General features: G+C 32.8%; 2 protein-coding genes and 1 long non-coding RNA gene across 3 annotated transcripts; 1 reads left to right on the top strand and 2 right to left on the bottom strand.

Annotated features, from left to right (window-relative positions):
* The first annotated feature begins 3,920 nt into the window (after positions 1-3,920).
* LOC120182931 lies at positions 3,921-6,842 on the top strand. The gene is made up of 3 exons (XM_039187750.1): positions 3,921-5,605; positions 5,715-5,851; positions 6,631-6,842. The coding sequence occupies exons 1-3, from the start codon at positions 4,042-4,044 to the stop codon at positions 6,838-6,840; spliced, it is 1,911 nt and encodes a 636-aa protein (XP_039043681.1). The 5' UTR covers positions 3,921-4,041; the 3' UTR covers positions 6,841-6,842.
* Positions 6,843-8,273: 1,431 nt separating this feature from the next.
* LOC120182840 lies at positions 8,274-8,933 on the bottom strand. The gene is made up of 3 exons (XR_005521875.1): positions 8,889-8,933; positions 8,438-8,540; positions 8,274-8,314 (listed from the first exon to the last, which is right to left on the bottom strand). It is a non-coding gene; the product is annotated as an uncharacterized LOC120182840 (long non-coding RNA).
* Positions 8,934-12,085: 3,152 nt separating this feature from the next.
* On the bottom strand, positions 12,086-21,999 carry LOC120182839 (sterol 3-beta-glucosyltransferase UGT80A2-like). Its single transcript, XM_039187697.1, has 15 exons — positions 21,781-21,999; positions 21,519-21,578; positions 20,523-20,692; positions 19,753-19,995; positions 18,280-18,391; positions 17,531-17,701; positions 17,184-17,247; positions 16,883-16,940; positions 16,606-16,783; positions 14,625-14,755; positions 14,176-14,278; positions 13,993-14,069; positions 13,520-13,567; positions 13,292-13,441; positions 12,086-12,768 (listed from the first exon to the last, which is right to left on the bottom strand). Exons 1-15 carry the CDS (start codon positions 21,881-21,883, stop codon positions 12,589-12,591), a joined length of 1,848 nt encoding a protein of 615 aa, XP_039043628.1. The 5' UTR covers positions 21,884-21,999; the 3' UTR covers positions 12,086-12,588.
* Between the last annotated feature and the right edge of the window lie 3,318 nt (positions 22,000-25,317).

Genomic DNA, 25,317 nt, shown 5'->3' on the forward strand with positions numbered 1-25,317 from the left:
ACCTAAGGGATCACCTTGGGTTCATAAGGTCTCGCCCTACCCGGAGCGTAGGTGTCCACCTGATGGGTATACCTTCAGGCCCATAATGACTTTCCTAATGCACACAACAGAGGAGCCACCCTAAAAGAGTATATTAGGGTCCATAAGGTCTTACCACTAGGCTCACTGGGCCTAAGATCCCACCCAAGGGTTTTCATAGGTCCATAAGGAATTACCAGCTTGATCGGTGTTGAACCTGCATGAGGAATTACCAGTTTGATCGGAGCTGAACCTACATACTCCATATCCTACCCAAAAAATATCCCAATAATCGATTCATACAATAAACAGTAGATTCCATGATCCATAAATTAGGAACGATTATATATCCAGTGAAAACATGTAACCAGAGAACACATATCATGTAGCCATAGTTCATAAAAAGTAAATCAATACATCAGTAAATCTGTAATTTTAAAAAATCGTATTTTAAAATAGGTAAAAAATTATATGGCACACAAGGAACACACTAGAGGATCTATTTATTTTCTGGAGGTACTTAGCAATTATCAAGTATAGCGGGTGGAATACGAAACATCTGCAAACTGATTGAATTTCAGAAATGATATCCTTATAAAAAGGGGGTTTGATAGCTAACGAATTCGTCAGTCATTAAGGAAGTGATTTATCAAGATCATATTATTAAGATATATTAGCAAGGTATTCCGAAATTATTGCATCAAAATTTATTTAGGATTCAGACATTACTAAAGTGATTCCATCAATCAAGCTTATAATGGCATTTTAGCCATTTAATTCTTGAGAAATTTGATAAATCAATTTCATAAGAGTATGCAACGATTTACAAAATTCTCAAATTTCTAGCATCTTAATAGGCTTCCAATTCCAATTACACTGTAAAAATCCCAGCAAAGACAATACTTATCAAGTATGTAGGTAGAGAAAACTTCACAAATATTCATTTCTTAAAATTGATTGTACTGTAGAATCAAACTGATCACCATCAGAACCATATTTGGACTAATCATGAGGTTACGAATAGGTGTTTAAAAGTTATTTAATTGCGTATCGTATTGCAATAGTATTAGGGATGTTTGACCTACTTAGGTCGTACTCTATAAACCTCGAGGGTGTTACCGCATTTAAAGTTTCACTGGTATCTTCAGAAGTTATCCATTTGCTCAATCCAAGTCATGGGGGTATTTAAGTCATTTTGGTATTCGATGTTGATTTATTCATTTTGGAGCTTTAGGGTATTAGTCATTCTAGGGCTTGGAGGTATTTGGGTCATTTTACACTTTAGGAATATTTTGGTTATTTTACGATTCAAGGGTATTTTAGTCCTTTCTTTCAGTCTAGTCTTTCTATTTAATTCAATTTTTCCAAAAAATTCAAACATAAATAGTATTTCTAATGTTTTAGACTTTAGGTGTTTGCTGATAAATCAATAATTCTAGGTCTTGTACCTTCTAGGATGTTAAGATCTAATTATCAGTGACTTTCCAAACAAAGAACGATAATTTGACAATAAAAAACAAAGATCGATAGCTTTTACCCAAGTTCCCGACAATGACGCCAATTTGACAAAGCGTCATTTTAATGTTAAATAATATCCTTAATCTCAAAAATAGAAAATAGTATATAGAGAGAGTAAGGGTCGATCCACATGGACTAAGAAAGATATTGATGTAGATTGCTTTTGATTCTTGAACTGGGCGAAAATAACAAGTAAAAATGGGGGTATTTGACAGAAAGATTTGCAAAGAAATTAAAAGAATTAAAGAAAATTAATTTTAATTAAAATTTTAAGATGATTAAAAACCTCAGGTTAAATGCCGGTTTGAGTCTGCAAGGTTCAATCCTTGTAGCTCACTTTTCTCTTTGGTGATTGATTTTCCCAAATCTATTTTAGAAATCTCAATCCTTGTTCGGATTAACTGTGACTATCGTTGTTAACTCAAAACATTTTAAAAGCACTTGGAAAAGCTCGACTCGAATTATGTTTTCTCTATGAAAGTCGAACTCGATTTCAATTTCCCCTTAGCGTGTTATCGCTAAGTGTGTTCAAGGGAATTCAAATAAATTGATTCTATAATCCCAACGACAAACCATAATAACATCCAAGCTAAAATTTATTTTTAAAGTGAAAGCATTTTGATTTTAAGAAAGATCATCCGTCAATCTAGTTTCCAGAAAATTGAGAAATTTGACCCGAAGTGTATGAGGTGCTTTTTAATCCTCACGTTAGGAATTGAGTTATCACTTTAGCCTTTGACTTATTAAAAAACTTAGCTAAGCATGGTAGAAACCATACTTAGCATTTTAAAAATAAAGAAAATGTAAATAAAGAAAAAAAATAACTTTTATAAAACTAGAGAAAGAAAGAACAATTGAATCTGAGATAGCTTATCAGGCTTACCCCGATGGGTATTTATAGTCTCTTGAAAAACCCTAAAATAATATTAAAAATCCTAAAATATAATTCTTGAAATTAAATCCTAAAATTAAAGATAAATCTTAAATTTCAATTCGAATTTCGCGGCTAAGTCTTTTGTCTTCACGCAACTGCTGACTGGACCTTCTATAAGATGCTGACTTGATTACATGCTAGCGCTTTCATGCACGATTTCATGCCCACTAGGTTGCCCATGATTTTGGAAAAATAAAAACTGTATAACTTCGTCTTTTAAGTGCAATTTCTAGAAGTAAGGGTCTTACATAGAAAACAAGTAGAAACACCGAAATAAATAACAAAAGTTAATGAATAAGGAGAAATTAACTATAAAATATTAATTATTTAAAATATTAATCAAGGATGCTGACGTGATGGTCCACGATGGTTGGTGATGTGATAGATGAACTAAATTGATTTTTTTGGTCGAATTCAAAAGTCAAATTGATTTTTTTTAAAGTTCAAGAACTTATTTAATTTTTTTGTAAAATAAAATATTTTAAATCTAAAATATAATAATATTTAAAAAAATTAAAGAATAAAAAATAAGAATTAAATTACTAAAAAATTAAAAATATATCTATTCTTCACCTCGAAATTAACTTGACTTTGTAGAATTGTATCTAATAGAAATTGATTAGATAGGTCGATTTTTCTATTACTTTTTTTTGGATCAAGTTTAGGTGAAGTTTACTTCCGTATATCATATTTTAATATTCTCTAAAATGATTCTTTTAATTGTATAATTATTTTTATACTTTTTAATTATATAATTTATTTGATTTTATAATTTTTATTATTTATAAAATTTTATAATATTTTTTTTTATTTTAAATAATAAAATATCACATCAATAACAATAACCTAAAGAATATTACGTCAATAAAATTTATACAAAAAATCACGTTAATTTCTCTTGAAAAGTACAAGAAATTGCTTATAAAGAAAATTCGACCGCAGGGTTTGAAGCTGCGCGGGCGTAGCCGGACAGAATACAAATTTGTAACCTTGACCACTCGGACATATCCATGAATGTATTTAGCAGAAACAATTTTTTATAAGTTTTGTGCGATTCAATAGCTGCTTCTGTGGGAATGGTAGAAGGTTGTGCAGTATATATATATACAAGTGAACGAAACAAATTGCTGACAGGATGTGCAAACACGTCGAAATGCTGAACCTTTATCTCTGCATGCAAATCGACATCTGGATATTCTCATTTCCCAACACGTGTCATCTTCAACACGCTCTTCTCTTTTTCGTTTTGCGTGTGTATGCGTTACATTCCGATCAAAAGCTACTGCTGCTGCCTCATCAATGCCTTCAAACTATTCATCCATCATCTACCATTCTCAGGTATGGTTTCTTCTCTTTCCTTTGAGGTTCCTTTTTTTCCTCTTCCCTTTTGAATCCTAATAATCATATACTTTTATTACTTTAGTTTCAGATTTGGGAATCATTTTCACCATAAATTAGTTACAATTTCAGATTTCTACAAAAAAAAAATGTTAGATATTTTGGATTTTGTCATGCTCCATTTTGTTTAGCAAGAACCTAATTTTCTTAAGGCTTGTTGAAGTGATTCTAGGATGGATGACCCAGAATCTGAATGGGAAATCAAAGAATCATCATCAACAGATGGAAAACTAAGATGGGTGGTGAGATTGGGTAGAAAAATTCTGGTGACTGGAATTGTTGTATCATCTGCACCGCTTATTCTTCCTCCTATAATGGCTGTTTCTGCCATTGGGTTGGTCTGTTCTGTCCCTTATGGTGTGTTGTTGGTAAGTTATGCTTGCACCAGGACTTTAATGAGTTGGTTACTTCCGATGCCTTCGCCACCTGCCCCATTGTTGTTGCAATATGGTAAGTCATTTAATGGCGACGACGAGTTAATTGAGGATAGAATCGAATTGATTTACAAGGGACATGAGGCACTGGAAAATGGGGCTGAAAATGATGGAAAGGAATCTGTTCAACAAGCAGATGAAATTGCGGAGGAAACCGGGTATGACAAAGATGACTTGAATGAAAGGACATCCGAATGTTTCGAGGAAGTTAAGGAAATGACAGGATTGGAAGTAGAGCAACCTATTATAGAGGAAAGTCAGAACAAACAGCCAGCAGGCATTAAAGCTCTTGTTGAGGGGGACGATAAGTGCGCCAACAATATCGAGAAGGAAACACTGCTGGGATATGAAAATGTGGATGAGAAAGAGGAATTAGCAAGAGACATGGGGAAGGATGAGAATGTAGATGCACCGAGAAAGCGAAGAAAGAAGACCAAGTCTAAAAGAGGATCATTTGAAAGATACAGAAAAGAGGGTACTAGTTTCCATCCAGCAGAAGTTAAGCAGGGTGTGGAAAAAGAACAAGTCGATTCCAAGTTAACAATGTCGGAAGGGGACGAAGGAACATCGAGAAGGAAACATGAACAACTCCTTATGGAAGAAAGTTTGACAGAACAGCCAGTAGACGATAAGGTTATAGGTGCTCGGGGTAACCTAAAGGGAAGGGAGAATGACAAGGAAACACCTCTTGATGTTCAAAATGTCCCTGTACAGTTATTTCAGGCCATTGATGTCGAAGAGAATGAGAAATTAATAGGGACAACTGGAGAACAATCGAACGAGGAAGAATATGTTAAAGATGGAAGTATGAGTGAACAACCAATGGAGGAGGCCTGTAAAATTGTGGTTGAGTTTGAAGGAGATGGGAAGAATGATATCAACATGGAGAACGAAACACCGTTTCAGATGAAAATGGCAGATATCCATGTAACACAGTCTACTGATATTGTAGAGGACGAAGAGTTAGTGAGGGAGAGTAGGGGATTATTAGAAAAAATCCGAGATGGGAGGAATAAATCTGAGGAAATGGATGTTGAGAAAAGAGCTCAATCAATGGGGTCAGTTTGTGAGACAGCGCAGGATGATAGCATTGCAAAGTGGCTTACAGTCGAAAGTGATACAGTGGTTGGAGGACGACAAGCTGAGGATGTTAAACCAAATTATCAACTGAATAAGGTGAACGAAGATGTGGTTCTTTCCTATGAAAACGAAAGAGAAATCAACGAGGAACAAGGGGTTGGCCTGTTAGGAAAGGCAAGTACAGATAGTCTACAGGACTCCCCCCCAGAAGTGAACACTGAAGGTAGCACTTTTCAATAGTTGCTTTTCAGCTTTATCTTGTTTCATGTTTTGCTTTTGTTCGCAAGGTTGATTGTGATTCTCATAATTATCCTTGAATGCTGCATATGCAGAAAGTTGGCCTTCATCGACTTATTCAGTTCACCAAGAAGCTTCTGATTCTTCAGATCTTCCTGTTTCTACAAAGGCCGAGGGAGCAGAAGGCATACGAGTTTCTGCAGAAAATGCCATTGATGTCGCTTCTGATGAGGTTAGGCCTAATATTATTTAGGTTGCATATCAATAATATTAGGCTGCGTATCAATGTAACTATTACTTAATATATATATAAGGAGGTCCGAATTTTCTATCCTTATATTTTGTTCTTTCAAAATGTCCTTAAGCGAGCAATGTGTGTTGGAAATAAAACACTCATACAAACAACTTTTATTGAAACTCAAACAAATATTACAAGAGTACTCTCACTCAAAAACAAGAACTACAACTCACTCTTATAAGACTTTGCTTCTTCACTCACTTAGAAGCTCTTAATTTTTCTTGATGCTTAAAACTAAAATGGGAAGGGGTATTTATACTACTCAAGAACAATCCTACACCACACAAATAAACTAATTTAAACCATTACAAATTCAACAAATATCTAACTCTCACCTAACTAAATTGATGTAAGCAATGACATCATTAATTAAATGATATAAGCAATGACATCTTTAATTAAATGTAAGTAATGACATCAATTTAGTTTGGGTTTGGGTTTAGGCTCCCATAATGGATCAAGTTTATGATCCAACAATGTGGTCTTCATTTTGTATTTTATTGGATAGGTTCTTACGTACTTCAGAAAAGTATAAAGATCCTATATCAATAATATAGGATGTGAAGGCAGTTGATCGAAATGTTCTTATTACTTGCTACAACAGTCATAGTTTGAACATTAATTAACTTGTCAGAGCATGTATATAGCTCTGTTATGTAGGGTAGTTCATCACATTGATCACCTTAACTACTATTTGACTGCAGGCAATACAGCATGAGGAGAATATTTGGGAACAGATGAATATTCTGAGAACAATAGTAGGGTATAAAGCTGAACAAAAAGAAACATGCATCGAAGAATTGAAAGCTCTCTATCTGTTCACTGGAATTGAGCCCCCGGCGTCTTTGTCCAATGACAGTTGTGATCTTGGTGAAGTCGATGTGAAGCTCGGGTTTCTCAAGTCAGTCGTTGGAGTCAAGTAGGAATGCGGTTATTTTTATGGACTTTGCTTTTAGACGCTTTATTGAAGTTTAATTTTCTAATGGTGTTTTAGTACTTATTTTTGGGTTATAGTTTTAACATTCTGAATCAAAACTAAGGGGTGTAACCAAAACATCGTCCTATGGAAAGCTTTCCTGGTTGAGGTATCGGAGTCCTAAGCTATTCGTCTTTTTTCCATTTTCCGGGAAAATGTTTATAGAATGCTTTTACCGCGCCATTTTCCGGGAAAATGTTCATAGAATGCTTTTACCGCACCTGCTACTCCGTCCTCGCCTTCCATGTCCTTCGCCAACTCAACAGCACAAAATTTCACCTGCATGAAACCCGAAGAATAACAAACATCAATCGCTTTACTCCTTAACTTCCTTTCCATTGCCTAAAGAGAAATCATGTTACCTCCGGATCTAGCATAAAGTGAATGGCATGAACCAGCTTGTCAAGTGAGAACTCTTCGACAGGAATGGGTGCAGGCCCTACTCCTCTGCCATGAACTCGCTCTCCCCAAAAAGGTTGGTCCCCAAAGAAAGGTACAATAGTTGTTGGACACTATTCAAACGTAAAACTGACTTTAAAAAAGGGGAGAAACAATCAAAATGATATGCTCTTGGAGATGGCAGGTTACCCCAGCTTTGAGACCAGCAGCAGTAGTCCCAAGTTCCCAACTCCACCGTGATGGACCTGAGGAAAAACATGTAACAACAGAACCAACAAGCACTCGAAACACATTAATACCTAAACTCCGGATGAGGTATTATATGAGGAAGCGAACAACTAATAGGTCAAGCTTATACTAAAAGGAAGAATATAATGATGTATACAGCTGATGTAAGCAAAAATGTAACAAAAGTCAAATATAGGAGATTCATTGAGTGTTTTAATAATAAAAAAATATTGGGTTTTGAACAGTTATATTTATAACGTGAAAAGAAATATCGGATTGGAATAAGTATATTTGTAGGGTATGTATCGTATTATCTAATCGTAAAAAGAGATGTCAAATTTAAACAGTTATATTTATATGGTAAAGAAAATACCGACACAGTCATATTTGTATGGTAAAAGAAAATATCAGATTTAAACAATTGTGTAGGTATGTGTCTGTCGTTTTAAATAGAAAATGAGATGTAAGAAATTGAAGATAATTACTATAGGGATAGAAGACAATAACAACTTTGTGCAAAATCATTGAAAAAAAAATAACAAAATAAACACACCAAGGAAAAAACGTGGATATCAATTCACAAGTTCACAGATTCTAAAATGGAGCAATTGTTTCACATAACTCACTGTCCGTACGTATAAAGTGTAGTAGTGAAATAAAAAGGACTGATCACATCAACTACCCAGAGAGCTCCAAGGTTTATATTTACAACTTACAACAGCCACACAATGTGAGAATAACCAGTCATGGGGGCAATTGTCCAGTATGTACACAAAGTCCTTGTGGTTCTGCCACTGGTAAAAAAAAATGAAAATTAAGCGCTATATATCTACACCCATAAACTGTCCAAAGAATATAGTCTCTTAAAACTTTCAGATCAAACCAATGAGATATGAGAAGAGAGCAAGTGGGATTACAATTGCCAAGACCACCCCAGCCTTTGTTTATGATGCCTCTTTGTCCAGTTTTCTCCAGAGCTTGCACTATTATCTGGGACATTCTTTCAGGTTCCTCAACAGGCTGTTAAATATTATAAACGGTGGGAGCATTTTAAGGTCAACATCAATAGAACATGATAATGAAAAAGAAAAAAAAAAAATAGGGTGTTTCTTTTCAGCGAGCAATAATGGAACAAAACCTATGTTCCTTCTTCTGCCTTAGAATATTCACATTAACGTGTTAAGTCACAAACTTTATGCTAATTTTATAATTCAAATCCTTTCTTTCAAATTCAAGTTCCCAAACACAACCTAAAAAAACAGTTTCTAGCAAAAAGAACATCGAACTTGTGCGAGAAGAATAGACCATAACAAGCTTCATTATACTAAATATTCAAACAAATGAAAAGATTTGTAGTGGAAAACTCACGAGACTACCGAAACCAATATAGATAGGCATTTTACCATCTTCTAGTCACTTAACAAGTGAATCTGGTGGTTCATAACATGAAGCAAGGTCGAGGAAACAAAAGCCAACTACATCTATCTTTGGCCCCCAGTCTGCAGGAAGGGAAATCATATCAGACTTAAATACTTCAAATTTGCAACCCCAGACTTCTGATAGTGTCACAAAGTATCTCAGTTCTCAGGCATATAAACAGGTAAAACAATAGACAACAGAATACATCACACAGCTTGTTAGTGCCATTGACTGATTTATATCTCAAAGCAAGGAAATAGTTTATCATCACTTCCTTTTGGTAGTATGACATCCAACACAACTAGTACTAATATGGAACTCGAAGAATGTATTACATAAAACTAATGGAACATTAGCAGATAAGTCTGCTGTATGGAAACTAAAGGAACCACTTTTAGTAGATGAGAACACCATGATATCAGTTATATTATTCATGTAAAGAGGAAGTGATGAAGCAAACTCTCATAAACTACGTGCAGGACATATAGAAAGTAATAGGAACGAAAATACCAACTAAAGGTAGCAGCTTTCAGACAAATCAACAGAAAGCAAGGCCTAGAAGAAAAGGGATCAAAAGAAGGGTGAAAATCAAATGGCCACATCATTCCCCCGTTTTCTACAAAAAAAAAAAGAAACGGAGAGAGATAGTGTTTCGTATGTGTGTGTGTGCACGCTTGCACTCATGCATGTGTGGATGTGTGTGTGTGTGTATGTATATATTATACCCATTATCGGGCCAGAATAAAAGTTCAGGCAGCACTGATCAACCAAGAACAAGAAGAAAGTAGGGGCAGGGGGTGAAGAAAAGTTGTATCTACCAGCTATTTTGAGCTGTTTTGACATATTCTCTAACCAATATTTGTTCTGTTAACCTTAATGAAACCAAGAGAGGAATTAAACCCGAATCCCATTTTTCTTTATAACATCAAAGTTATCTATTCAGCTTTTCATTGTGTTAACCTGATGCCATTAAGGCAAACAAAGCAACCAAGAATTATGAAACTGGAGTCACTGTGTTTTTCTAATTTACTCAACAAATGGCTCTATGTCTCCTCTTGTCCCCACAATAATAGAAAATGAATATAACCTGTAAACGCTTTCCGATGGCAACAAATGGCTGTACATCTCCTCGTGTCCCCACAATAAGCATTACTATTTGCAGTGGAGGAGGTATGTCTGGAATATATTCAGAGTCAACATGCTCCTCTGAAGCTTCATTGTAAATTATATCAGTTCCAAAATCAAGTGCATAGCATTCCAATCATAACCAAATAATCAATGGTAAATTGGTGAATGGTAAATAATGCATACATAGATAACTATATTAATGATTGAACAACCTATATAAAAATAAATAAATAAAAAACCAATTTACAAAAGAAAAATGCCAGAAAAAAGAGTAGCTAAAGAAACCTGAAGAAATAGCGACGCTGGGGAGATCACTGGAAGTAAAGATAGAGTTCAGACCAATCGGCTCCGGCAACTCTGCCATTTCCTCAAAGAGAGTATAAAATGAGGGAGATTCCAGTGAAAACCTGGGGATGGAAAATAGAAGAGTTGACAATGGGAATACCCTGAACTGAAGAAACTATGGCACATGGCTACTGAATATTTGAGTAAATTACTCAAATATTACAGTTGAATTTTTTTTCAAAGTATAACAAATGCTAATTTATTTTCAAATCCAAGACACTTTGAACAGTAAATTAAAAGATGGTTTGAGTATTTTAGTTTTTCGAATAAAACATTAGAGACAATGAGTTTAATCAGTTTATAATTCGTCCTCTTTGCTCAATAAAAACAGTTCAATTGCTACAGTGTAGACGATGAATGTATAACCTGTCTTCATTGTTCACGAAAAATTACAGTTTAGACGGTTGGTTTACAACCATCTTCACTGTTCATAGAAAAAATTATTGTTTTATTCTAAGGCAGTAGCATAAGCCAACAGGTGCAGCATCAATTCAGGCTGGGCGGCAGTGCAGTCTTGACAGCGGTGCAGGTGTAAGAAAGGCAAATTAGATGCAAGAGTTTAAGAAAAAAATAATTTTTAATAAATAAAATATTAATACTTTTTTTATAATATTTTAACATTAATTATATAAAAACTCTTCGTTATCGTTATAATCTTTAGAGTAAATTACGTATTAAATACATAAACCATCAATTTGGTTTGTTATAGTATCTAAACTTTTAATTTATTCAAAATCATACTTAATGTTTAGTTTTTATTTCGCTTTAGTATCACAATGTTAAAAATTTAACACGTTTAGTACTTAAACTATCAGTTTTGGTCCGTTTTAGTATTTAAACTTTCATTTTTTTTTTCAAAACTTAACGTTAACTTTTGAACATAAATACTAAAATGAAATAAAAAATAAATTTTAGGTATGATTTTAAAAACCTAAAAATTTAAGTACTAAAACAGACCAAAATTAATAATTTAGATACATATGCATAATTTACTCTAAGCTTTATTGTTGCCCGTTAGTTAAGTATACCACATCAACAACTATTAATATGATAATTAATATTATTAACATTATAGTTCACATGTGTATGATAACATAACAAACGGATCTAATTAAATTTTTTAGAATATTTGAAAATTTATTTAATATTTAAGTAAAAATTACAATATAAATTTTATTTAAAAAATTTTAAAAGGAAATATTAAAAATTAATTAAAACAATAAACAAAATTAATTTTTGTAGAAAAAAAATTATAAAACTAAAATATATATTGATTTATCAAATAATAAATTATTAATTAGAGTAATTTTTTTATATACGGGTTGTGTAAACTAATTTTTTTCTATTAATCTAAGATGATTATAAATGGTAATATATGTTCTAAAAATACAATTATTTAACAATAATCTCAAATACCCTGCAATCATTTCTATTCAAACATGGAACTTCTAAAAAAACAATCGTCCCTTTAACCTTATATTTGAACCTTATATAAAATCTAAAACCCTAAATTCCATAAACAATAAGATATAAACCTAACATGTATATTATATAATTTTTCTACTAATTATTAAAAATATTAAAAATAAAAATTTCCATTATGAAGGTCTTTGATCGTCTCTCGTCATAATGAATCTGATTTAATCATTGAGAAATACAAGGTCAGAATTTTCTTATGGTGTTAACTTGCTAGAATAGTCATGGTTCAATTTCAATTTAATCGATGTCCCTTCTCTTGATCTTTCTAAAGCATAGATTGAACATGAATCAACTTGTCAGAGAATGTATGTAACTCTGTTTTGTAGGATGGTTCATCACACTGATCACAGTAACTACTATTTGACTGCAGGCAATACAGCATGAGGAGAATATTTCGGAACAGATGAATGTTCTGAGAACAATAGTAGGGTATAGAGCTGCAGGAAAAGAAACATGCGTTGCTGAATTGAAAGCTCTCTATCTGTTCATCGGAATCGAGCCCCCCGGCATAGTTGTCCAACAACACTTGTGATCTTGATGAGGTCGATGCAAAGCTCGGGTTTCTCAGGTCTGGTTGGAGTCAAGTAGGAATGCGGTTCATATGGACTTTGCTTTTTCGAAGTTAAATTTTCTTATGGTGTTTGAGTACACTAGTAGTACTTATTTTGGGTTACAGTTTTAACATTCTGAAGCAAAACTAAGGGGTGTAACCAAAACAACGTCTTATGGAAAGCTTTCCTGATTGAGGTATTGGAGTCATAAGTTGTTCGTCCTTCGATCGTTTGCCGGGAAAATGTTTATAGAACGCATTTACCGCACCTGCTACTCCGTCCTCACTTTTCATGTCCTCGGCCAACTCAATAGCGCGAGATTTCACCTGCATGAAACCCGGAGAATACCAAAATATCAATCTATCTCTATAGGCAATACTTGAAGCAAATCAATCCATAATCCTTCTAGGCAGCTGCCAACTATGTAAAGTTTTTAGTTGTCCCTTTCTCTTTTCTAAGGTTTACATTATTGATTAATCATAGAAAAAATCTTTCGACTTATACCCTCTACAAACCTTTTTCTTTTATCTTGATATAATGTCAAAATTAGCTTCTACCATTTATTGAAATGGCTTAAGCGACCTTTTTCTTTTATCTCGATAGAATGTCCCTATTCATTTCCTTTTGAACATTTTGGCCTTCAACATTTTAATTTAGGACAAAATACCTATGACGTTTGACTGAATAGTCACTTTGAAGTCAAAGTCACTTTCATTCTTCTTTTTTCTTTTCTTTCTTTTTTGTCTTCAACGTTTTACTTTGGGCAAGAAACCTTTATTTTGGAGCGTTAAATGTTCTTTTCCTTTTCTAATTTCAATCCAAACACTACCTAAATAAAAATCATGTTACCTTAGGATCGAGCATAAAGTGAATGGCATTAACCAGCTTGTCAAGTGAGAACTCCTCGACAGGGATGGGTGCTGGCCCTATTCCTCTGGCATGCACTCGCTCTCCCCAGAAAGGTTGGTCCCCAAAGAACGGTACGATAGTCGTCGGACACTGTATTCAAACGTAAAGGTGATTTTAAAAGAGTGGAGAAACAATCAAAAGCATATGCTCTTGGAGTTGACAGGTTACCGCAGCTTTGAGACCAGCAGCAGTAGTTCCAGCTCCACCATGATGAACCTGAGGAAAAAATGCAAGCATATTGTTAGAACATAACAAGAGAACCAACTAGCACACAAAACACAATAATGCTTAAATTCCAGATGAGGTATTATATATGGAAGGAAACAACTAATAGGACGAGCTTATACTATAAGACATAAGATGATGCATACAACTAGTGTAAGCAAAAATGTAACAAAAATGAAATATATGGAAATTCATTGAGGGGTCTCAATAGTAGAAATGTTGGGTTCGAACAGTTATGTTTGTATGATAAAAGCAAATGTCGGGTTCAAACAGTTTCGTCTACAAAGTGTACGTCTTTTCAATAAAAAATGAAATATAGGGAACTGAAGACAATAAAAACTAAGTGCAAAATCATTGAAAAAAAATTAACAGAACAAACACTCCAAGGAAAAAGTGGATATCTGTTCACAACTTACCACAGCCGCACAATGTAAGAATAGCCAGTCATGTGGGCAATTGTCCAGTGTGTACACAAAGTCCTTCGGTTCTTGCACTGGTAAAAAGATAATTAAGCACTACATAAACTGTCCAAAGAATATAGTCTTTTAACACTTTCAGATCAAATCAATGAGATATGAGAAGAGAGCAAGTGGAATTACAATTGCCAAGACCACCCCAGCCTTTGTTTATGATGCCTCTTTGTCCAGTTTTCTCCAGGGCTTGCAGTATCATCTGGGTCATTCTTTCAGGTTCCTCAACAGGCTGTTAAATATTAAAAACAGTGGGAGCATTTTAAGGTCAACATCAATAGAACATGATAATGAAAAAGAAAAAAAAAATAGGATGTTTCTTTTCAGCAAGCAATAATGGAACAAAACCTATGTTCCTTCTTCTTCCTTAGAATATTCACATTAACGTGTTAAGTCACAAACTTTATACTAATTTTATAATTCAAATCCTTTCTTTCAAATTCAAGTTCCCAAACACAACCTGAGAAAACAGTTTCTAGCAAAAAGAACATCGAAATTGTGCGAGAAGAATAGACCATAACAAGCTTCATTATACTAAATATTCAAACAAATGAAAAGATTTGTAGTGGAAAACTCACGAGACTACCGAAACCAATATAGATAGGCTTTTTACCATCTTCTAGCCATTTAACAAGTGAATCTGGTGGTTCATAACTAGAAGCAAGGTCGAGGAAACAAAAGCCAACTACATCTATCTTTGGCCCCCAATCTGCAGGAAGAAAAATCATATCAGACTTACATACTTCAAATTTGCAACCCCAAACTTCTGATACATCACACAGCTTGTTAGTGCCATTGACTGATTTATATCTCAAAGCATGGCAATAGTTTATCATCACTTCCTTTTGGTAGTAGACATCCAACTCAGCTAGTACTAATATGGAGCTTGAAGAATGTATTAGAGAAAACTAATGGAACATTAGCAGATAAGTTTGCTGTGCGGAAACTAAAGATACCACTTTTAGTAGATGAGAACACCATGGTTTCAGTTATATTATTCATGTAAAGAGGAAGTGATGAAGCAAACTTCCATAAGCCACATGCAGGACATATAAAAAGGAATAGGAAAAAATACCGACTAAAGGTAGCAGCACTCAGACAAATCAATAGAAAGCAAGCGCCTAGAAGAACAGGGAGCAAAAGAAAGGGGAAACTCAAATGGCCACATCATTACCCCGTTGTCTACCAAAAAAAGGAGAGAGAGAGTTTCAAATAAGTGTGTGCGTGCGCGAGTGTGGGTGTTATCAGGCCATAACAAAAGGTCAGAAAGCACTGATCAAATAAGAACAAGATGAAGAAAGTAGGGGGAGGGTGAGGAAAATTAGCATCTACCAGCTATTCTGAGCAGCAGCACAAACCGTTCCAGGATGTTTCATATAGAAAGAGAACTAAGAACAAACTACCCATGTAATCTGAGCTAAAACGAACCAGCAAAATGAAATTAAGTTCCACAAGCAGTATCAAATTAGTCAATTTCTGGGAATCATACAGAAGCAGATGCATCAGCGTGGCTGACTGCCCTGGTAATTGCTAGTCAGATTTGAAAATTTTACACTCTAATTATGATTTTTTTTTGTCACTCTCTTAATAGCCAGGAGTCAAAGGGTACAGAAACAAGAAGCCCATCATCCATGTCTGACAACTTTACACTGTTCATAGGGTATAAAGTTTGTATTACTAATCAACAGTAGGAAAAGTCTTAAGTAAATATACAACAAAGGGAAACTGCATATTGTAAGAAAATGAAAATATTTAAATCCATTAAACAGATCCAACAAGACTACTGCCAGAATTGTCTATAGTTCAGAAATAATCCAGAGAAACATTACTTTTTAAATTTAACAGCTCAGGAAAATAAAAGGAAAAATAAAAGCAAAAAGGATTTAAATTGGTGATTCAACAACATTCCTCAAATCATCAATCCAACATGTCATTGTCACAAAGAATGAAAAACTCCATTTAAGATCAAGGCGAGCAAATTTAGCATTTTAAGGATATATGTTTGTGGGTTCATGTATGAATAAAATGACCTTTTGCTTTGGGAACAAGGCATGGCTGACTGCCCTGGTAATTGCTAGTCAGATTTGAAAATTTTACTCTCATTATGATTTTTTTGGTCACTCTCTTAATAGCCAGGAGTCAAAGGGTACAGAAACAAGAAGCCCATCATCCATGTCTGACAACTTTACACTGTTCATAGGGTATAAAGTTTGTATTACTAATCAACAGTAGGAAAAGTCTTAAGTAAATATACAACAAAGGGAAACTGCATATTGTAAGAAAATGAAAATATTTAAATCCATTAAACAGATCCAACAAGACTACTGCCAGAATTGTCTATAGTTCAGAAATAATCCAGAGAAACATTACTTTTTAAATTTAACAGCTCAGGAAAATAAAAGCAAAAAGGATTTAAATTGGTGATTCAACAACATTCCTCAAATCATCAATCCAACATGTCATTGTCACAAAGAATGAAAAACTCCATTTAAGATCAAGGCGAGCAAATTTAGCATTCTAAGGATATATGTTTGTGGGTTCATGTATGAATAAAATGACCTTTTGCTTTGGGAACAAGGTGAGGACTCCATATATACCCATAAGGCACCTCTGGAGGAGAGCTATAGAACCCTCTCAAATATCTAACACGTCTCAGCTTCAGCTTTTTCTTTCGGAACTCATTAATCATGTCCCGTATTCCAAGCCATATTAGGGTGTCGACAACATGATACGAAAGCTGCAGCAAAGATTACCGAGACATGAGTTGATCTAAATTAAAATAAAAATTAGAAAAAACAAACAAAATCAACATTGAGGAAATGAAAAACAGACTCACTCTGTAACCAAGTTGTTGTTTAACACGGGACAAAGGATGCGGAAATTCACTAGTAGCCCTGATAAAAAGGTTACAGATGACACTGACTTAGTTAATCATTATCAAAATCTATACACACACACAAATAAATAAATATACATCAGTCCAGGGAATGATTGAATTGTCGATAACAGATAACACCTAAGTTGCTTTCTTCAGACAAGATGAATGAAGCCAGAATCAATGGTGTGTAGTACAGTTCATAACCTATTAACCTAGAAAGAATTGCAACATCAAAATAATCACAATCAACAAGACTTACGTCCATGGCATAGTGAAGAATATATGAATTGGTACTTTTAGCGCCTCTGCAACATGTGTATGTCCTGAAAAAGTTTTTTTTTCATTAAGACACTAAGAGACAAAAAAAATGCTGAAGTCCACAAGTTTCATTCATCAGAATACCAGCATGGTTTAAATAAAGAAGATTGAAAATGTAGAACAAAAAAATGGAACCTAATGTTTCTTTAGGTTAAATATAGCAGTAATGTTAACCATGCAAGATGTGGAAGAGATATGAGGAGCCTTCATGCTTAAATTACTCAATTGTCACAGGACACAGCATACATTAAAACAGAAAGTAAAGTAAAAGAGGTAATAAATTCTAACCATATGCTGGAGGGTTGGCAATTATCGCATCTACAACAAATGGGGCATTACTATCAGGATTATTGGACACACATGCAGGAAGTAGAGAGAATATTATTTCTTTCAGTTGTTGTCTCTGAATAGGAATTTCTGAAGGATCTGATGGTAAGAATCCCTTATTCTTGACCATATCTGCAGAAAACTAAGTGATCAGTATAAAAAATTTCGCACTGTAACAGCAAAACCCCTATTTCATATGATGCCAGAGTAATTAGGGACAAAATGCCTTCGATGGCATATTTCCAGTGCTTCAGAGTAATATTTAGTAATTACTAGATGAATGAAAGAAGGTAGGTCTAATCCACCAAACATATGGGTACATGACACTTCTATGCAAGACCAGAGAACCTGGAAAAAAGATTAAAGAGAAGAGGCCAGGGTGAAGCCGCAGCTGAAACATGGAAAATACAAGAGAGAAAACCATCAATGTATGTATTTTTCAGTTTCCAACTTTCCATCTCTCAAAAAGAGCTTTCAATTGCTCAAAAAATCTTCCTAAGGCCCTTCAAAAATGTATCCTATTAGACTTTATTATCTTCCCAATGTTTATTTAGGAAGAAAGTGATTCTACAAACAAACAAAATTGAGTCAACCCTCTCCCCTGCCCGTATATCAAGAGCAACTAGATGAAAAAAATTATCAGATAAAAATCTTTCCCTCAAAAAGAGGGGGGGTTAAAAATATTATCAACATAAAATCTGGACACTTACAGCCAGCAAGAACTTTTGGATCTCCTCCTAAAGGGAAGAACTCTAACCCAGCACTCAAAACAAAATCTTTAAAATTTGAATGGGTTGCCAATCTAACCCGATGGCCATCTGCCTGCAAACAAAATTTGACCTCCATCAACTCAAAATATTTGAGGCTGTGGTTGAAACTTGAAAGAGAATCTGTTCAAAAAGGGGATAATGGACACTAACCAACTTAAAACCAACAAACAAACATCATAATCATATATAAGAGTCCAAATCTACAGCAACAACTCCTTTGCACAATGCATGGCTAGAAGATTTTTCAATAAGATAAATAAACTAACAACTCGACTAGATTATTATTCTGTTTTGGCATATTCTCTAACCGGTATTAGTTCTGTTAACCTTAATGAAACCAAGAGAAGAATAAACCTGAATACATTTTTCTTTATAACATCAAAGTTAGCTATTCAGCATTTCATTGTGTTAACCTGATGCCATGTCTAAGGAAAACAAAGCAACCATGAATTATGAAATTGGAGTCATTGTGTTTTTCTAATTTACTCAACTTAGTGTTTGTAGTGCCATCTTTTTACCCTTAGGCAGTTTTCTACATTTTTTCTATCTTCCCAGCCACCATTCTGTATAGGTGAAAACATAAAATAAATTTGCACGGTTTCTGTTGACGTTAACATTCTAAACCAGAAAACAGCCATCCCTTCTTATAGTGTTTACTTACCAGACCAATCACTGTTTCAATCTCGGTATTCACCAACCAATTTTCTCATTTTACCAATACTTTCATCCTCAACCTCAGTTCATTTATCAATCTTAAATATTTTCCTTACAATATCAAAGCACTAAGTTAGCAACTACTCTAAAGTCTGTCTTTAAGTCGATGCACAACCCTGTAGACAAATTTCTTGAAATTATCCCGCTTCAGTCCTTTATCATGTATGTTTGGACATGCTATAATCTGTACCAAATATAGGTGAAAGCAAGTGAAAATACAACATGCCTCAATGTCAAACATCAAAAGACAAAAAAGCCATGATTGTCATTTAAAAGAAAATAGGGTGCAATCCCAAGTGCACAATATCGCAGGCTCGTTGGACAAGGGTACTAGTCAAAAATTGGAGACAAAAAATTAACTCATTATTTATCAACAAATTTGAAGCAATTAGAAACATATATACGTACATGGATGAATGGCACTATAACAGCGACATTTACAACAAAACCAAAATGGTTACATACGAAAACATCAAGATCAGATCACATTCAGGAAAGGTGAAAGAGCCATCTGTTATTTCCAGCAGATAATCCACCTGAAGATAATAATGCCATATTGTGGTATGCAACATAAATTGATCATCGAAACTCAATAACACAACATACTTCTAGGCTTTCGGAAAAGATAAACATGCAGACTATATGCATACTTCTTATAGGCTGTTACAATGTTTGCTAAAATGAGAATACGAATATAACCTGTAAACGCTTTCCAATGGCAACAAATGGCTGTACATCTCCTCGTGTCCCCACAATAAGCATTACTATTTGCAGTGGAGGAGGTATGTCTGGAATATCTGCAGATTCAACATGCTCCTCTGAAGCTTCATTGTAAACTATATCAGTTCCAAAATCAAGTGCGTGAGATTTCATATCGACTGGGATATCAAATTGCACAGTTCCATCATGTTTTACACTAGCGAGCCGATTCAACCATTTGATCTGCATAAATATTTTAAAATCTAATTTAGAATTCCATTCCCCAGACCAAAAAAATGATAGAATAGAGATTGGAATTAAAATAAAACATTAAGAAAATATGGAGACTTCCCAAAATAAGGGTTCTAATTGAAGAAACAGCCAATGTACAATCACTTAATACTACATCAAGAAAAAGAGAAATGTTCAAGCTAGGTTTCAATCAAATTCCCAAAAAAAATGATCCACTAATCTTGTTAGTCATCAAGGATAATACTCTTCTTGAATTATTGGATAAGCACACCAACCTAGAGCCTACCTATATGCAATAAAAATTTTGAAATGATCATGTTTCTAGTATCAAACACATTGATGCTTGTAACACTAAAGAAGTCACTTCATGAAATTTAATATCACTTTTAAGTTAGAATCATATCCCAGAACTTAAAATTAGTTTTATTCAAAAGACTACTCCCGTTATTATCACCCCACATGACTAATAACAACACATACAAAGAAATGAGAATAACCAGAGGTGAGTATATCTATACCTTCTTTCTGAAAGAAGCTTTTTCATCCAAAATTTTGGTTGCATAAGTACCTAATTTGCTATTGTGCTTTAGTCTCGGAGATTGTGATGGCTCATCAGATCCCGAATTTATTGGAGAAGTAGATGCTTCACCATGCATGTTTTGTCCAGCCAAACTCCTGTCAGTAGGGCCTGGTAGAGCATATATTAGAGAAATAATGCTAGTATAGTAGTATGCATAATTACCTTCAGTAAAATAACAATCCCCACATGCTAAGGCCAAGGCTGAAGCCAGAAAATGTTGTCTTCTTTCATTGTTATTTTTTTTTTCGGGGGGAACACACATATATATAGATTTGGAGTAATAATAATAATTTTACAAAGACTTATAAAATATATATCTAGTTTATTAAAAATAGCTTGAAGAATCAAAATAGAAAGAAGTCAAATTAAAAACTTTGGAGAGGTCAAAAACAAACGAAAATAAAATTAGAAAACTTTAGGGGCAAACATAAATTACTAAGTTTTTATAAATTTCTTATAGGGTCAAAATTTAAAATTAAAGAACTTGGGGGGGGAGTCAAGACCCTTCACAGTTTTGCGATTTCAACTCATTTCTTGACCCTTGATAACGCATACACACAATGCAGACGCAAAGGCTCAAACTCGGGTTTTCTAGGGAGAACAACATTCTATTTTACCACTAAGGCCATTCAATGGATTCCAACCAAGATATATTAGAATTTCTATTAATGTGATCTCAATGGAAAGCTGAAGCCCCTCATCTTTTATGTAGTCAGTTTGTTCGAACCTTATTTGGATTTTCTCCTGGATACATGCAGCTTCTGATTCAATTACTGGGGGGAAAAGCTATTTCATTTCACCAAGTATTTTATATTTCCCACTCTCAGATACAACATACATTATGCCAATCATAACCAAATAATCGATAGAAAATTGGTGAATAGTAAATAATGCATACACAGATAACTACATTAATGATAATAAATGATCAAACCTGAATCTTTAGAACCCTTTTCTCCGTCGCTAACATCAACAGCCAGATCAGTTGAAGAACCTAAATAAAAACACAATTTACAAAAGAAAAATGCCAGAAAAAAAAAGTAAAATATATATATATTAAGTTTGAACAAAAAAGTTTTAAGGAAACAATTAAAAACATCTCATAAATTCACCTCCCAATACAAAAAAAATGCATCTGTCGAAATACATTACCAATCGAATCAGTGAAATAAATAAAAAAGAGAAGCAAAAGAAACCTGAAGAAATAGCGACACTGGAATCATCGCTGGAAAGCTCAAAGGGGAGATCACTGGAAGTGAAGTTAGGGTTGAGACCAATCGGCTGCGGCAACTCTGCCATTTCCTCGAAAGGATATGGAAATGATGGAGATTCCAGTGAAAACCTGGAGATGGAGAATAGAAGACGCGATGGGAAATTTTTTTAATTTTTTTTTAGTAAAGGAAAATCTAAACCCAGAACTGAAGAAACTGTGGGCTATGGGTACTGAATTTAAGAATAATAAAAACAAGCTTGTTTGTGAAACAAGTAAGTTTCTGTGTTAATTGAATTTAAAATGCGGAAAGCTTCATTGTGAAAAGACAACCAGGTTTTGCTTATTAAACGAATCTTAGTTTGGAAAGATGTTGAGTTGTTGTTTCTTAAAAGTGATTTGTCAGAACATTGAATTTGAACAAACCAATCCTGTCTAATTCGAATAATCATCTTTTCGGGTTAAGTTACATTGATGGTCACTTTTATTTATTTTTTTCTTATTTTGATCACTTACTTTTAAAAAGTATTGTTTTACTCGCTTATATTATCGATTTATCACAAAATAATCGTTGACACGATAATTCACCTTATACCGGCAATGTAGTATATTAACAAAACTATTTAATTTCTAATTTAAATTTTAGATAAAATATCAATTTAATATATTTTACAATATATTAACTGTAACTATGTAGAAACCCTAATCACTATCATTACAATACTTGTTGTTAGTTTCTTATACCTACGGGTGTAAACGAGCCGAGTCGAGATTGAGTATTGCTGAGCTCGACTCGAAAATTTGCAAGCTTAAAATTTTTAAGCTCGACTCAAACTCGAAATCATGAACTGAAGCTCGTGAGCAACTCGAAAAGGGTTGAAATGAAAAAAAAATCTTAAACTTAACAAGATTGAATCCTCAAACTTAAACTCGAACTTGGACCTTAAATACATGAAAGCCTTATTGTATTTTAAAAAAAATCAACACATAAATGTTGATATTATTAATAATTTATTTTTTTAAAAAATAAAATCTTAATATATTATATTTTCAAGCTGCTCACGAGCTTTTCGAGTCAAGTATCAAGTAGCTCGTTTCGGCTCGTTAAGAATTCGAGTCGAGTCCATTCGATCTGAATATTTATCGAGCCTTAACCGAGTCGATTTCGAATAGCTCACTATTTGTCTCATCTCATTTACAGTCCTACTTATACCACATCAACTGCCATTAATTACAAGAAAAAAATGATGTAAAAGTTAAACTATAACAAGTATAGTTTATCTAAATTACAAAGTGCTAATAATTAAGGGACCAATAAGATAATTTAACCAAAGAAAAAGGTTCTTAGAAGACGTTGGGTAAACAATAAAAGTGAGGTGTATTAATTAAAAGAAGGGAATGGAAGGCTTGAGATTTGGTAACCGGCCACTACATAAGGTGGTCGATGCAACGGGGAAGTATAAGGTGTGGTAGATTAATATACCTTTGAAAAGTCGTTATTAGAAATATTATTATTATTTTACTATTTTTGATAAATTATTATTTAAAATAGTATTTTTTATTGAAAATATTAATATTAGGTATTATCTAAATATTATTTTTTTTATCGAAAATATTAATATTGGGCGCTACCTAAAATATTATTTTTCTACAAAAAATTAACTAACGAAATTAATATTTTTGATAAAACAAATAATATTTTAAATAATATTTTACCAAAAATATTAAAATAATAATAAAATTTCCTATAATATCTTTCTTTAATCGTATATTAAATTGTTGTATTTCATAACTACTCCGATGCAACCAATGGTGAGCACATCAATCTTTCAAGTCAAGGGTGGTTTATCTTTTTTTTTCAAAAAAAGAAAAAGATACAGTAGTCAACGGTAAATACTTCGATTTTAATATAAAAAGTAGATTTGAAAGTTATTTTAATATTATATTCTTATTAGAAAATAATTCAATTCATTCATGAAAATTTATATTTAATTGATTGTTAAATTTTTGTTTTTTTAATTAACAAAAATTATTGTTGACGTTATAATATTGATATGATAATTAATAGTATTGATATGATGATTCACATATGGATATTATGTAATAAGTGTTCTTAATTAATTTTTTTAATTTGAAGATTTATTTAATATTTATATAAAAGAAACAAAATTTTAAAATCTATTAATTGACTGAATGACTAAAAATATTAGGATAAATTACACATTTAGTAACTAAATCATCTGTTTTTATTTTTTTAGTACTTAAACTTTTATTTTTTTTTAAAATCATACATAACGTTTAGTTTTTGGTTCATTTTAGTATTCACTTTTAAAAGTTTAACACGTTTATTACTTGAACTATTGGTTTTGGTCCATTTTAGTACATAAACTTTTATTTTTTTTTTTCAAAATTTAACATTAAAATTTGAATAAGAGTACTAATATGAAATAAGAACTAAATTTTATGTATGATTTTGAAAAAAATGAAAATTTAAATACTAAAACATATCAAACTGATAGTTTTGTACTAAACGTGTAATTTACCCAAAATATTATATTGTCCCACTTTCTATTTGAAAATCTAACACCCTTCAACTTTATCAAAATTTTAAAACATTACAAATTTATTAAAATATTAGAAAAATAAAATCTATTAAAAATAAAAACTCATTTTTTTCAAAAAAGTAATTTTCGCTAAAGAATTAATTTTTTTTGCGAATATAAAGACTAAAATACCCTTTAAGCCTGGAAAATATATACTTTCGCAATTGCATCATTCTGCAGTAGGATAACCTAAAGAGAGTTTAATTTAAGGTTACAGAAAGGTAATTGAAAATATTATAAAAATTATAACATTTTTTATTAAACACAACTTAAAATGTTAACTTTTTTTTACTATATTTTTTCTTAAAAAATCTTTTTATAACATTTTCGATTGATAACAAAAATATTATTTACTGCATAATATTTCAGTTCAACTGAAAAAGTTAAAAAATTATATTTCAGTTTAACCGATAAAGTTAAAAAATTAACATATTAAATTACGTCCAATAAAAAATATTATAATTTTTATAACATTTTTAATTACGTTTATTTCTACCTTTCTTTAACTACGCGCCGCATTTACCTAGAAGCAAATTAATCACAGTTATAATGACGGCCAGCTTCGAAGAACTCACGAGGTTTTCTAGATTCGGGCACTAGAAATTTAAAAAACATGAAAAAAAATAATTGAAATAAAAATTTATATATTCCATATTATTTTAGAGAGCAACATGCTAACATTTATAACTTAATATTTACTAATTATACATATAAAAAATACATATATATTAAAAATTCTTATGTGAAAATAAAAATTAAGAACAAAATTATGAGCATTGTCCAGTGAGTGGCTAAAAAAACTAGTAACCTCTGCAAAATTTGTAATTTGCTTTGAAAATTTATTTCATTTAAATAAACACGTTAACATAAATTCTTTTAAAAATATAAGAGAAAAATTCATATTTATGTAAACAGACTTA

Source organism: Hibiscus syriacus, unplaced genomic scaffold, assembly GCF_006381635.1.
Source record: "Hibiscus syriacus cultivar Baekdansim isolate YM2019G1 unplaced genomic scaffold, ASM638163v2 tig00112738_pilon, whole genome shotgun sequence".
Taxonomy (NCBI): Eukaryota; Viridiplantae; Streptophyta; class Magnoliopsida; order Malvales; family Malvaceae; genus Hibiscus; species Hibiscus syriacus.

Bases quoted from the DNA above. Each gene is read 5' to 3' on its own strand.
- LOC120182931 (XM_039187750.1), top strand. From the start codon at position 4,042: ATGGATGACCCAGAATCTGAATGGGAAATCAAAGAATCATCATCAACA. The intron at 5,606-5,714 runs GTAGCACTTTTC...CTGCATATGCAG, and splicing joins CCCAGAAGTGAACACTGAAG to AAAGTTGGCCTTCATCGACT. The intron at 5,852-6,630 runs GTTAGGCCTAAT...CAGGCAATACAG, and splicing joins TTGATGTCGCTTCTGATGAG to CATGAGGAGAATATTTGGGA.
- LOC120182839 (XM_039187697.1), bottom strand. From the start codon at position 21,883: ATGGCAGAGTTGCCGCAGCCGATTGGTCTCAACCCTAACTTCACTTCC. The intron at 21,579-21,780 runs GTTTCTTTTGCT...GTTTTTATTTAG, and splicing joins CAGTGTCGCTATTTCTTCAG to GTTCTTCAACTGATCTGGCT. The intron at 14,756-16,605 runs GTCATTTTATTC...TTCTTCCTGCAG, and splicing joins CCTTGTTCCCAAAGCAAAAG to ATTGGGGGCCAAAGATAGAT.